This window comes from Cebus imitator, unplaced genomic scaffold, assembly GCF_001604975.1.
Source record: "Cebus imitator isolate Cc_AM_T3 unplaced genomic scaffold, Cebus_imitator-1.0 Scaffold19, whole genome shotgun sequence".
In the NCBI taxonomy this organism is placed as follows: Eukaryota; Metazoa; Chordata; class Mammalia; order Primates; family Cebidae; genus Cebus; species Cebus imitator.
In genome coordinates, this window is record NW_016107334.1 from 10,701,938 (window position 1) to 10,714,120 (window position 12,183).

Consider the following 12,183-nt stretch of genomic DNA (forward strand, 5'->3'; position numbering starts at 1 on the left):
AAAAAAAAAAAAAAAAAAAAAAAAAAACCCAAAAAACACCTACATAGCCATGCTGAGCAGAGTACCGATGCTAACTCTGGAAAGCTCTCCTGAAGACAATGATGAAACAGCTATTATCACATTTCCTTATCTTACAACTGGAACAGGAAATGGCTTTAAAACACTTAAAAAGACAAAAGGTAGAATCTGTGCAATGTTAACAATCACAACAGAACATTTACCAGAGTTACAGTGTTTTGTTACAATAATACTTTGCAGGAATGTTCACGTTTTCTGCCATAGGACTGTAGCAAAGGGTCTCAAAAGAAAACTTTTTTTTTTTAAAGTTTTGTTCATCAGGTACATTTCAAGTCAAAGTTAAGCAGGTCTGCTACATAATGTTCAGCAAGAAGATGTGTTCAAAGGCAAACACTGACCACATTCTTGTTCAGGAAGCTCAATCTTAAAGGAGTCCTATGTAAGAAAACCACTTGTAAAATATATCCTTGTATATGGACTTAAAAAACTGGATCATACAAAAAATTTTTGAAAAATAAATTAATTAAAAATGTCTTTTCCAGCAAAGCTGGATATTAGGCTGTCCTTACTGAGCCATTATTATTGCCGCTTTTACTGTAAGTTGGATCATTTTTTTCTAGCCACATCTCAGCCAGCTGCTGTGTGGACCCATAGGTCGATGCTTTGGACCCCAAGCACATTTTGTACTGTTTGGGGTCAAGATTGGGATCACAGAAGACAGGATGGTGGACGTGGACGACTCCTACTTCCTGGCTTCGAAACGTCTTCAAACCTGCCTGGACAACCTTGTTGAAAAGGTCCACATCCTCCAGCCCCCAGCCTTGGATGGAAACATCAAAGCCACCCACTCGAACAAGATCTCCCTTATAAATACATGTGATGCCAAACCCATAGTTTCTCCAGAAGCCAGTTTTCTGAGTAAAGGCAAAATGGTTGTCACTGGGAACTTTCCCACTATAAACAATCTTTGGGTCATACTGGCTGAAGATGATTGGAAAATATATCTGTTGGCCCAGAACTGTATTTGCTCGACATCGCTGAAGGAATTCTGCAGTAAACACGAGATCAACATCGCAGAAGAAGAGCAGAGATTCATTGTTAAACTGGGAAGATCCTACTTCCAGGGCCAGTGCTCTTGAAAACTCTCCAGACACAGGCAAAATCTGCATGTCAGCTTTAGGGTACTTAATGCGGTAATCTCTCATCAGTTCAACTTGTTTGGCCTTGTCAGGGTTGGAGTCAGAATTGAAAAGCAGAACCACGAGCTTGACGTTCTGATTAGGGATAAGACACGTCTTCTCAAAGTTGCCCATAAATCTCACAAACATGTCAAAACGCCCAGACAAAGGAATCAGTATGTTTATCTTTTTATCTTTGGGTTCTTTGTGCTCGCTCTTCGACCCAGGGAGCTGAAAGGGGACAAGCTTCTTGAGGGAGTTGGAGAGGAAGGACAAGGATCCAGATTCCTGATTGATTCTGTTGGCCAACTCCTGTGCGTCCAGCTCCTCATGCTCCACAAACTGGATCTTGCTGAACGTCTGCTGTAAATACGCGTGCCTTCTCACAGGGACCGTCATTTTCTTCCCTTTGTGCTTTTTATATAGAAGCAGCAGGTCCAGGATGTACTCGGCCCCGTACATGGGGTTCACTCGGCGGTAGCCGTACTGGATCTCCTTGAAGTCAATGATGCGCCCTCTGGTCTTGGCGTTGGCGTTGATCATCTCCATGACCTGCATGACAATGTCGTCCAAGGCTTCCCTCTGAGCAGAGTCCATTCCTCTTCGAGGGGGCTGGCCGTCAGCTGCTGAATACAAGTATTTTCCAGTCAGAAACTCCCATTCCAGAATCTCCTCTCGCTGGCGGGGCTGAAACCTCATGAAGGAGGGAGGGATTCCCAGCTGCATGTCCTCTTTATGAATTTCTGTGTTGCTGTATTTGCTCATCAGGACAATTTCACGGTGCAGCTGTATGGTGCGGTGGCGGAGTTCGGCTATCTTGCGGCTGAGCATGTAGCTGTGGAGCCTGTACTGGTAGGGTGGGTTTTTGTTGGGGTGTAATGTGATAGCTTGGTGAATTTTACTGTTATGGAGATCTCTAATATACCCCTTTTTGTTCTGTTCATAATTCTCATAAAAAAGCTGCTGCATCTGTTAAGAAAAAAAAAATCACAATTTTAGTATTGTATGATTGACTGCCAGCACATGCTAGATAAAATCCAAATATCAGAAATGTTTCTGAACGGGCCACAGCAAACAAAAGGCCCTAAAGAAGGCCCAATCAACAGCAGTCCAATGTGGTTGGAAGAATTAATAGATAAAAACTGCTTAAGGAAATAAGGCTTCATTAATAACCAAGGTTGGCCAATACAATTTTACAAGCAAACAGCATTATGAAAAAGTTTTCCCCTAATGAAAGGTTTAAAATTGAGATCACAGTGCACCATGTGAACATGCCTGAAAGATAATCCCACCCCTTGTCCCACTATGCCTGTGAAAGGGACCCAAAGACTCAGGTGTCCCTGGATGAAGACCTGAATAGCAGATCCTGCGGCTTCTATCTATGGGAATAAACTTCCTACTGAGAGCCAGAAGAACTTGGGGAGGACAACCTGAGCAAAGGATTACCTGCTTCCAGGGAGCTAAGGGAAAGGAAAGCCAATCAGAGGCAAGAGGAGGCCTGCCCCTGCAAGGACGCTGCTGGGGTGAAACAAGGCTCTGCGAAGTCTCTGGAAGCAAGCACAATCTGAAAACCCCCTTCAGGATGGTGGCCTCCCTGGGGACTAGGAAGGTGCCCGCCCCCAGGGGTTCTGTGGAGGCAGGAGCAAGCCTGCTTGCTCAGCATGGGTTCTCTGGCACCAGCACAGAGCTTGGTGCCTGGGAGCTCAGAAAATGCTGGCAGATGGGAACGGTGCAGGATGCACAGGGCTCACCATTCCACTAACTCTCCCTCCGCCCTGTGGCACAGATTTTGGGACAGCATAAGCTTATGGCCATCAGCCAAAATGGGTTTCATCAGGTTAGGAAGGGAACTGCCTAATGCCCCAGTACATCCGAACAAGGAGATGAACGTTTTTACAAAGTCAGTTAGCATGTAGAATAATAGCTAGAAAAAAATTGTCAATGAAAGCATTTGAGTTTGGTTTCTGGGAAATTAGCCCTGTGTCTTTCAAGTTCCTGGTTGTTTTTTCATATTGTTAAATACTATTTAATTCTTGGTAAGGGATGATGCAGATTCTGGCTGACTGGCTTATCTGCCTCTGGATAATCATATTCTGACTTTTTCCTGAGTTACTGCAACCACCGTAATAGTAGAGAAATATAAATGGGCACTTTTGTATCTTATTTCCTTTTCTCATAAAGAAAACGGAGCTGGCATGCCTGCCATGTCTCGCGTGGAGCTGGCGTCTGACTAGTGCTGACCTTTACCTCCTGGGCACCCGTGAGTCCGGTCTTAGAGCAGGAATTAGGGCGAAATTACAGGTCCTCCAAAGTGCCGCCGCTGTTTCCAACTTTGCTTCCCATACCACTTATGCTCCACATGGGAGGTGTACACACGGCTTACCACTGAAATTACTGTTACACTGTACAGTTAATTAGAAACGGTGGTCAGGTGTTCCATGGTTTGGGGAGCAAAGCCTCCCTAGGCCAGGAGGAGAAACTCTGACCCTTACGCAGCACACAGGGCATACTTGTTATGTGGAATTTTACATGCCTCTTCTGCTACCTACTATAAACTACAGGAAAGCAAATCTCAGACTCTTGTTTTAAATAACCAGAGGCAAAGAAGTAACCTGGGGCTTGCTGAGAGAAGGCCGAGAGCCACCGGCGCGCCACGATTCCTTCAAGCCCCGGTGGGCAGGCCAGATAAACACAACATGGAGGTAAAGGCCCTGCTGCCAGGCTCGATGGCCACACTAACTTCTCTTTTTACTTTGCTCCTTAAGCATCTTTACTGTTCACTTTCTAGTGGGCTGATTCTTGGCTACAAATTGCAGGGCTACAAGGTGGCAAATGTAATGTGAGAACTCAGAGATGAAGAAAGGTTTAGAAGGATTCTTTGCAGGCTCTAAAAACCTTCTACAATCCTGTCGGGGCACTTGGGGGCACAGCAGTTACAAGCAGCTGCTACGGGGCCTCAGAACATGCTCCCAGGCTCTGGGAAGCCATGCTTCCTGTTTCACCAAGGCCAGCATTTGTAGTGTGTGTTGTGTAACTGTGCATGCCACCAGACCCTACCACTGACACTACCTGAGGACCCCATGGTAAGGAAAGCTCTAACACGGCAGAGAACCCACAAACCTACATGCTTCCTAACTGGTAGCCAACACAACCATGACTGTCTGCCATACGATAAAAAGCTAGATAGCAATTTTGGCAGAGATTTTACATATATTTGTTTAAAGTATATAATTTCCAAATTCTTAGCAATGAACATGAAGAACCATGATACTGTTTGTGAAAGGTCTCTCCATTTCCAAGAGTTAAACACACTGAGCCATCAATTTGGCCTTCCGAGCTGTGTTCTACAGTGAGGTGAGAACAGTCTGAAGCAGGTGCTGCCAATCCCATCTCCCCGTGTAACTCAAACCCTTCTCCCTCCAGCCCCACTGGGTCATGCCACAGCTTCCCTATGGCTCTGCTTGCAGAATTCTGTTCCTCCCTCAATCTTGTTTCAACACAGTAGCACAGAGGTATTCTTAGAGCACACACTGGAGACTTATGGCTACACAGGTGGTAGAACTCGCATGATTTTCTCCTCTCTTCCCAAATGCAGTGGATCCTTGAACAATGTGGAGGTTGAGTGCCAAGCCCTTGTGCAGTCGAAAACCCATGTATGAGTTTTGACTCCCCAAAAACTGAACTACTAATAGCCTACTGTTGACTGGAAGTCTTACTGATAACAATAACACATATTTTGCATGGTGGATGTATTCTTACAATAAGATGTATTTTTTTTTTTTTTGGGACGGAGTTTCGCTCTTGTTACCCATTTTTTTTTGTAATGGGACGTTTTCGGCTCCCGGCCACCCCCGCCCCCTGGGTTCCATCTTCCTCCCTCCGCCTCCCGGGTTCAGGCAATTCTCCTGCCTCAGCCTCCTGAGTAGCTGGGATTATAGGCACGCGCCACCATGCCCAGCTAATGTTTTGTATTTTTAGTAGAGACGGGGTTTCACCATGTTGACCAGGATGGTCTCGATCTCTTGACCTCATGATCCACCCGCCTCGGCCTCCCACAGTGCTGGGATTACAGGCTTAAGCCACCGCGCCCGGCTACAATAAGATGTAATCTTACAATAAGGAAGCTAGAGAAAAGAAAATGGCATGGAAGGAAGAGTAAATATACTGACAGCACTGTATTTATTGATACTATGAGTTTATATTGTCTGTTTATACAAGATCGTCTGTATCTGAAATGGGTGGAGGGTGCAGGCCTCCATCTACAGTACCCAGCGTTCTTGTAATGTCATGACTTTTCTCTGCTTCTTGTGAGCACTTCAGCATTGTTAGTGGTACTTCATATAGGTCCCATGGTGTTATTTGGGGTTTACGGTATTGCACTAAACCTGATGAAAAATACAAGAACTCCAAGAGATCACTCTTTATTGCCATATGCAATTTTCTGGAGAGATGAACTGCTCTCCAGGTGAAGAGGATTAGTGTCATCCAGCTATTTCAAGCCTATATTCACAACACGAGCTCACCACAATAGCAACAGGAGGTAGCTATGAAGTCACTACAGGAGTACAGTATGGACGAGTTATTTTATGCAGTTCTGACTGAATACTGCAACTCAGTCCTCTGGGTTTACTTCCTTGATAAATACATAACAACTCTCAAGTTCATTTTTTCCAGAAATTATACCCAAGCACAAGGAAGTGAGGCACAAGTCTGATAATGGGGAGATGGAAATTGGGGGACTTGAGCAGAATCCTGCCCTCATATCCCACCTGCCTCTCAGAAAACTTACCCCACTTCCCACCCCAAGCAGGAAACCAGAAGACTCTTTTCTGGATCAACTAAACAGTCCCTTCGATTCCTAGAGTCTGCCAACAAAAACATCAAAAAGCTGGACCATTACAGCAAAGGTACTAGTTGTAAAAACCTCAGCTACATAGCTTCTGGTCAGTTTTTCAATGCTTCACTCTTTCACGAGAATCAACAGTTAAGGATCGTCAGGCAGTTGAAAAAGGGAACATTCCAAATAGGAACAAGGGAAACAAAGCTGAAGCAAAAACCTTGGAGGAACAGAAGAAAACTCAACAACAAAACCAAAAAGCCACAATAGAGTCATCAAAGGGAAGATACTGCATCCATGCAACAAAAACAATACCATAAACAAGAACATCAGGAAAAACCCTCAAAACCAAACACAAAACAGCAAAACAAAGGAGTGTGAAGACAGAGAATTCCCTAGAAAATAACGATTAAAAAAACACAATAGGAGAGAAAAGTATTGATTCTAGGAACAAAAAACAGATAGAGGAAACAATAATATAAAAAAATGGATCCAGAATTAAGGGACTCAGGTGCCTGGGTTACACTGCAAGAATCCAGTATAAAAGCACAGGTTCAAAAACCACAGGATAAAGCAATCTAAAAATTTCCAAAGAGGAGGGAAAAGGGCACATATAATAATCAGAAATTGAAATGATACTGGACACAGATAACACTACTGGAAGCTGAGGAACAATGCCTTCAAAAGTGGGAGGAGAGGAAAATTGTTCTCAACGTAGAATTCCCTTTCCAAACTATCCACCAAGTGAGGAGAAAGAGTTGTTCGGGACTCAATTTTACTTTGCCTTCATTCCTTCCTAGGAAGCTGTTAAAGGATGTGCTGCTCTAAAGTGAGGAAAGAAACCTGAAAAGGAGATGACAGGATCCAGGAAAGAAGATGAACAGCCCAGAATGACTGTGCAAGGAAGAGCCACACAGATAGCTTTGCGGCAACTGTGGGAACTTGTGCAAAGCGGGGACGGTGTGGGTGCTCAGCCGGGTCTCTAGGGTCCAGCTCAGTGCTTGATCCATCAAATTCATAACAAGTGAGGCCTGTAAGCAGAGCAAGTATGGAGAAATTGTTGAATGACACCAATACAGAAGGAAACAGCTGCTAAGGACAAACATGATAGCTTATACATGGTAAACAGCATACAAGGACAAGGCTGGGCTCCTCTGACCAGGATGTGTTTTAAAATGCAAAAATCAGTAGCATATTCAAAGAAAGAACACATAATACTCTGGAGACATGATGTAGTGGTCCCCCTTTTTTTACTCCCTAGACCAAATATGACTGCACACTTTATTCCTGGCTGGGCAGGCCCCAGTGGGAGGCCTCTGCATGACTGATGACTTCTCCAAACATTTTCAGGAATCGATTTCTCAAAATGTTTTAGAAGCCGCCTATGGTCATTACTTTCACAGAGTGTGTGCGCTAAGGGCATAAACATGGAGAAAAGTATTGATTAACAGGCTGACAGACAGGATTTTAAACTATAGTGGTTGCTGAAAGTACCTTCTGGTTAAACTCTAAGTTTGAAAATATATGTGTTATATTCTTTTTTTGTTTTTTTTTAAACAGGGTCTCCTGTCACCCAGGCTGGAGTGCAGTGGGGTAATCTTCGCTCACTGCAACCTCCCCCTCCCAGGTAGCTGGAAGTACAGGCACGCACCACCACACACAGCTAATTTTTAAATATTTTTTTGTAGAGATGGGGGTTCAACCAATCTGCTTGCCTCAGCCTCCAAAGTCCTGGGATTACAGACATGAGCCACTGAGCCCAGCCATTTTCCTTTTTTAATGAAGAAATCTATTGTAAGATTAAAAGGTGTGTGAGTGGTGCACATGCACATATGTGGGTAGAGTGAGCACCTGAGAGAAAGTGGACTTAAAGCCACGTCTATGCCCAGACTGGCTGGTGGCCCCTGCCCTGTCCCAGAGGATTTGCTAAAATTTATTACATTGATTAATGTTGCTACAGTATATAAACAACTCAAGCTCCTAGCTGACAGACTGGGTGGAACACTTACCTTAGTGATCTGTACAAAAACCTAAACTGACGTCAAGGAAATAGCTCCCTTTCTGAAAGAGGCTGATGCAGGTTGGTGTAAAGGTTAGGGAAACATTTTCTTGTTACCCTCAGTGTGTGGAATGGGAGAGGGACGGGCAGATATCAAATATGCTCTCTTTAGAGCTCTTTAAGAATAGGAAATGTAAAGTATAATTCAGAGCAAAAATGTCCATAAAATATTAAAGCCAGTTTAGGAAAGAAATCCATAAATCATCTGTGATTTCTGAATGGAGCAGGAAGGAAAACCTAGAGAAGCCCTGACCTGACCCCCCAGGCTCTGGGGCCACGGTGCCTCCAGGTCAGCTACTTGGGAGGCTGAGGTGGGAGAATCACTTGAGTCTGGGAGGTGGAGTCTGCTGTGAGCCCAGATTGTGCCACTACACTCCAGCTTGGATGACAGAGTGAGACTCTGTCTCAGAAAAAGACAAAAAAGTATAGTCATATGACTAAATGAGTGTTTAGCAATTTTCTTGTAACAGAAATAAAACTGTTTCTCTGGAAGAAAGTTTAGAATATAACAATTTCAAGAATACAGTTGTAAGACCTTGGACAAGCTACCTGAATTGGTCGAGTCTCAAGTTTTCTCATTTATAAAATGACCGGGCTGGGCAGGGTGGCTCACGCCTGTAACCTTAGCACTTTGGGGGACTGAGGTGGGAGGAATTCAAGATGAGCATGGGTAACATAATGAAATCCTGTCTCTAAAAAGAATTTAAAAATTAGCCAGATGTGGTGGCACATGCCTGTGGTCCCAGTTACTCAGGAGGCTGAGGCTGCAATGAACTATGATCACACCACTGCACTCCAGCCTTGGTGACAGAGTGAGACCCTGTCTCAAAAACAACCCCTCAAAAAAATGACTGCATTGTACTAGACAGACGATCCATCAAGGTAAAGAATTCAGAGATCTTGTGGGATCGTGTCAGAACCAGCCACAAATCCTCTAAAGCTCTGCTCTGACGTTCTTCCACCTACCTACTCCTGATATGGCTGAAGCTGCAGCATTATCTTCATTGACTCAAACTATATTTTAAGGATTAAAGGATAATAACACATCCCTATTAACTGTTTGTATCCAATGAAAATAGATCTCCAACTCTTCTATAAAATTAGTTAAGAATATGAGATTTTTTTTTTCTGTATTTTCCTTTTGTTATTGACTGTGTTCCACTGAGTCAGAAAAGCAGAAGGTCTGTCACCCCCTCCATCCCATTTTGCTGATATGGACACAAAAGCATAGGGCAGTTGAGTGATTAGTCAAGAGTCGCTGGTTGGGACTCTCCATGCTTTTCCTTACTGACTGGATTCTTCTTTTTCTGCTGGGGAAAAGGAGGCGCATCTGCTGCTCTTCCCATCTGGTTCCTGAGCAAAAAGCACAGACTCCAGGACGCCCATGCTGTGCTGGTCTGGCTGCTACTGTCCCCACACTCCCCATGGTGGGGGCCTGGTGCCCCCTCCAGAATATGAGATTGTTAACAGTTTATTTTAGTAACTCTAGGCATAACAAATATGTAATGACATTTTTGTTGTAAAGAATGTTTTGGGCCGGGCTGGTGGTTCATGCCTATAATTCCAATACTTTGGGAGGCTCAGGGAGGTGGATCACTTGAGGTCAGGAGTTTGAGACCGGCCTCACCAACATGGTGAAACTCTGTTTCTACTAAAAATACAAAAATTAGCCGGGCGTGGTGGCATGTGCTTGTAGTCTCAGCTACTGAGGAGGCTGAGGTGGGAGAATCACTTGAACCTGGCAAGTGGAGGCTGCAGTTAGCCAAGATCATACCACTGCACTCCAGCCTGGGCAACAGAGTGAGACTCCATCAAAAAAAAAAAAAAAAAAAAAAATGTGTGTGTATATGTGTGTATAATATATATATACACATATATATATTTTTTGGAATAATACCAAATTAAAAATTTAAGAGAATTGTATAATCATAAGGTATTTTCAATAATCTATAATTTGGCATATCACTTAGAAGAGTATTATAAAACAAAGAAGTACTACAGAAGAAAACACGAATCAATACAGACAGGTTAATAATCACAACAGTATCACTTGCTGTAAAGAAACCTTCTTAAGATGCACATAGTGGCACTGAAGACTTCATTTAATTTCCACTGTCCACCAAACAACCCTTAATCTTTGTTACAAAAAGTGCGTCCATATCCTTCAACTCCAGCAAAGCCACCTCCCTTCCTGTGAGATGCTTCAGGGCTCTGCGTCATTCTCCAGCAAATCTGAGAGGGGCTAATACCAAGGTCACACTATTCCCAGGAACTTCTAAGCCCAGCTGGGAATAACCATCAACTACCCATATCTAATCTTCAGTTAACAAATACCTTCCACGGTCTTCGTTAGCAAATGTCCTTCTTGTCCTCAGCAAGGAAAGCCAACATTCTCATTAGGTCCTGGTTCTTCCTGTTAACTGTTTACATGACTGTCCTTCATCACATACATAGTTCAGCCTCAGCTACAGACCATCACTACTGCAGAGCAACAATTTCCCATTCACACTCAGGCAGTGTTTCAGTTCATTACAGAGAACTGGTTTTCTTACCCTTTTGTCCTGAAAAGTGGTTCAAGGAAAATAAGCATTGTCTAAACGTTGAGACACCATAACTGCTGGTAGCCAGAGTCACAAGTTTTTAAATATTCAAATTACATTCTCATATGCCTGTAGGTAGGCTTTACAGGTAATTTACTGTCCCAAGCAGGATTTTTTGAGATGAAAGAGTGGGTCTGTTAATAATTAGACCAAGACCACCAGCATAAACTGGGCCTGTCCCAGACTCTCAGGACATATGGTTACCCTACTGTCCCTATTAGGTCTTTCCTAATTAGTTTTGTGTAGGCTTTGCCAATTTTCATCTAATTAAGTTCAAGGATTAGGTTCTCTCTATTTTAAAGACTGCATTCAAAAAACTAAAACTGTCATGGAAATTAAGCTGGGACTTCAGTGGTTAAAAAAAAAAAAAAAGAATTATATTAATGAGTCCTGAATGTTTAGTGACTAATTCTGAAACCTTAAACACCTTTTAGAGAAGCCTGACTCATTTCAAAATAATTGAGAATTAAGCTTAGCAAAGTAAAACAAAAGCTGTTGATAGTAATTTAAGGCTTCTGCATAAGTAAAGGGATGAAGCTGAAACAATAGATGTTGCAAGTGAACATTCCATAGTCTAAATAATCAGCAGAGGCTGTGGCAGGAGACCCTTATCTGCAGTCAGAAAACTATCTAAACTCCCAGTCTTCCCTTCACAAACATCTCATCTGGGGCAATCAGTTGAGTGCACCAGGTATCACCTTAAAAAAATAAAGTGGCAAACGTGGCAGCATTCTGCAGAATGAATACATGCAGAACTATCTTTAAATTAACAAAGTCCTGTGCATATGTAGCACTCAGTATTTACTGAACACTCATGTGAAGGGCGCTGTACCAGACAGTGAAAGCCCAAATGCCACGTACAAAGAAACAAGCGTGAACTTAAGATAGAGCAGGCGAGTGTGGCGTTAGTCCCAGCCCAGGCCTGCCACGAAGCGGCTACCAGGGCCTCTCTCCAAAGGCGTTTCTAAAACCTAGCTCACCCAGGTACCAGGTCCAGCCCTCTGACCTCCACGCCTGTGTCCCTCTTAGCGCCCTCTCCACTCCAGTCAATATGGACCACACGCCAATATCACACAGGACGCAACATATCTCTTTGAGAACATATGATGTAAGCTCTAGTCTAGGGGATTGCCAAAAAAACAAAACAAATCAAAAATAAAAATCAAAACAAACTTACAGGGGCGAGGTGGATTTAAGCCAGAAGGGACAGAGCTGGCGGGACCAGGACATGCCACCCAGGCCCAGCGCAGCCAGATTTCAAGGGAAGCTAGAACTCCAGCTGTTCTATGTCAAGTCTAACTGAGGTGCTGGCGACTTCAGTGAAAAGAAATACAGGCTAAAATACATCTGTGAGTCAAATATGACCTACAGATTCATGTCCTACTGGGATATTTTTTCATCTATACCTGCTTTCTGTAGAATCTTATTTGACATAAAGACATTTAACACCATGTTAACTTCCAGCAGTCTTACTAAGACTTTTGAAGTCTT

At 43.4% G+C, this 12,183-nt stretch overlaps 1 protein-coding gene across 2 annotated transcripts in view; it reads right to left on the reverse strand.

The window, feature by feature from the left end:
* Positions 1-180: 180 nt before the first annotated feature.
* CHSY1 (chondroitin sulfate synthase 1) overlaps positions 181-12,183 on the reverse strand; it is a 69,565-nt gene continuing 57,562 nt past the window's right edge. For both annotated transcript variants that reach the window (XM_017518858.2, XM_017518863.2), the window contains exon 3: positions 181-2,165. In XM_017518858.2, the coding sequence (XP_017374347.1) occupies positions 573-2,165 (1,593 nt within the window). In that variant the 3' untranslated portion in view covers positions 181-572. The remainder of the gene's footprint in view (positions 2,166-12,183) is intronic.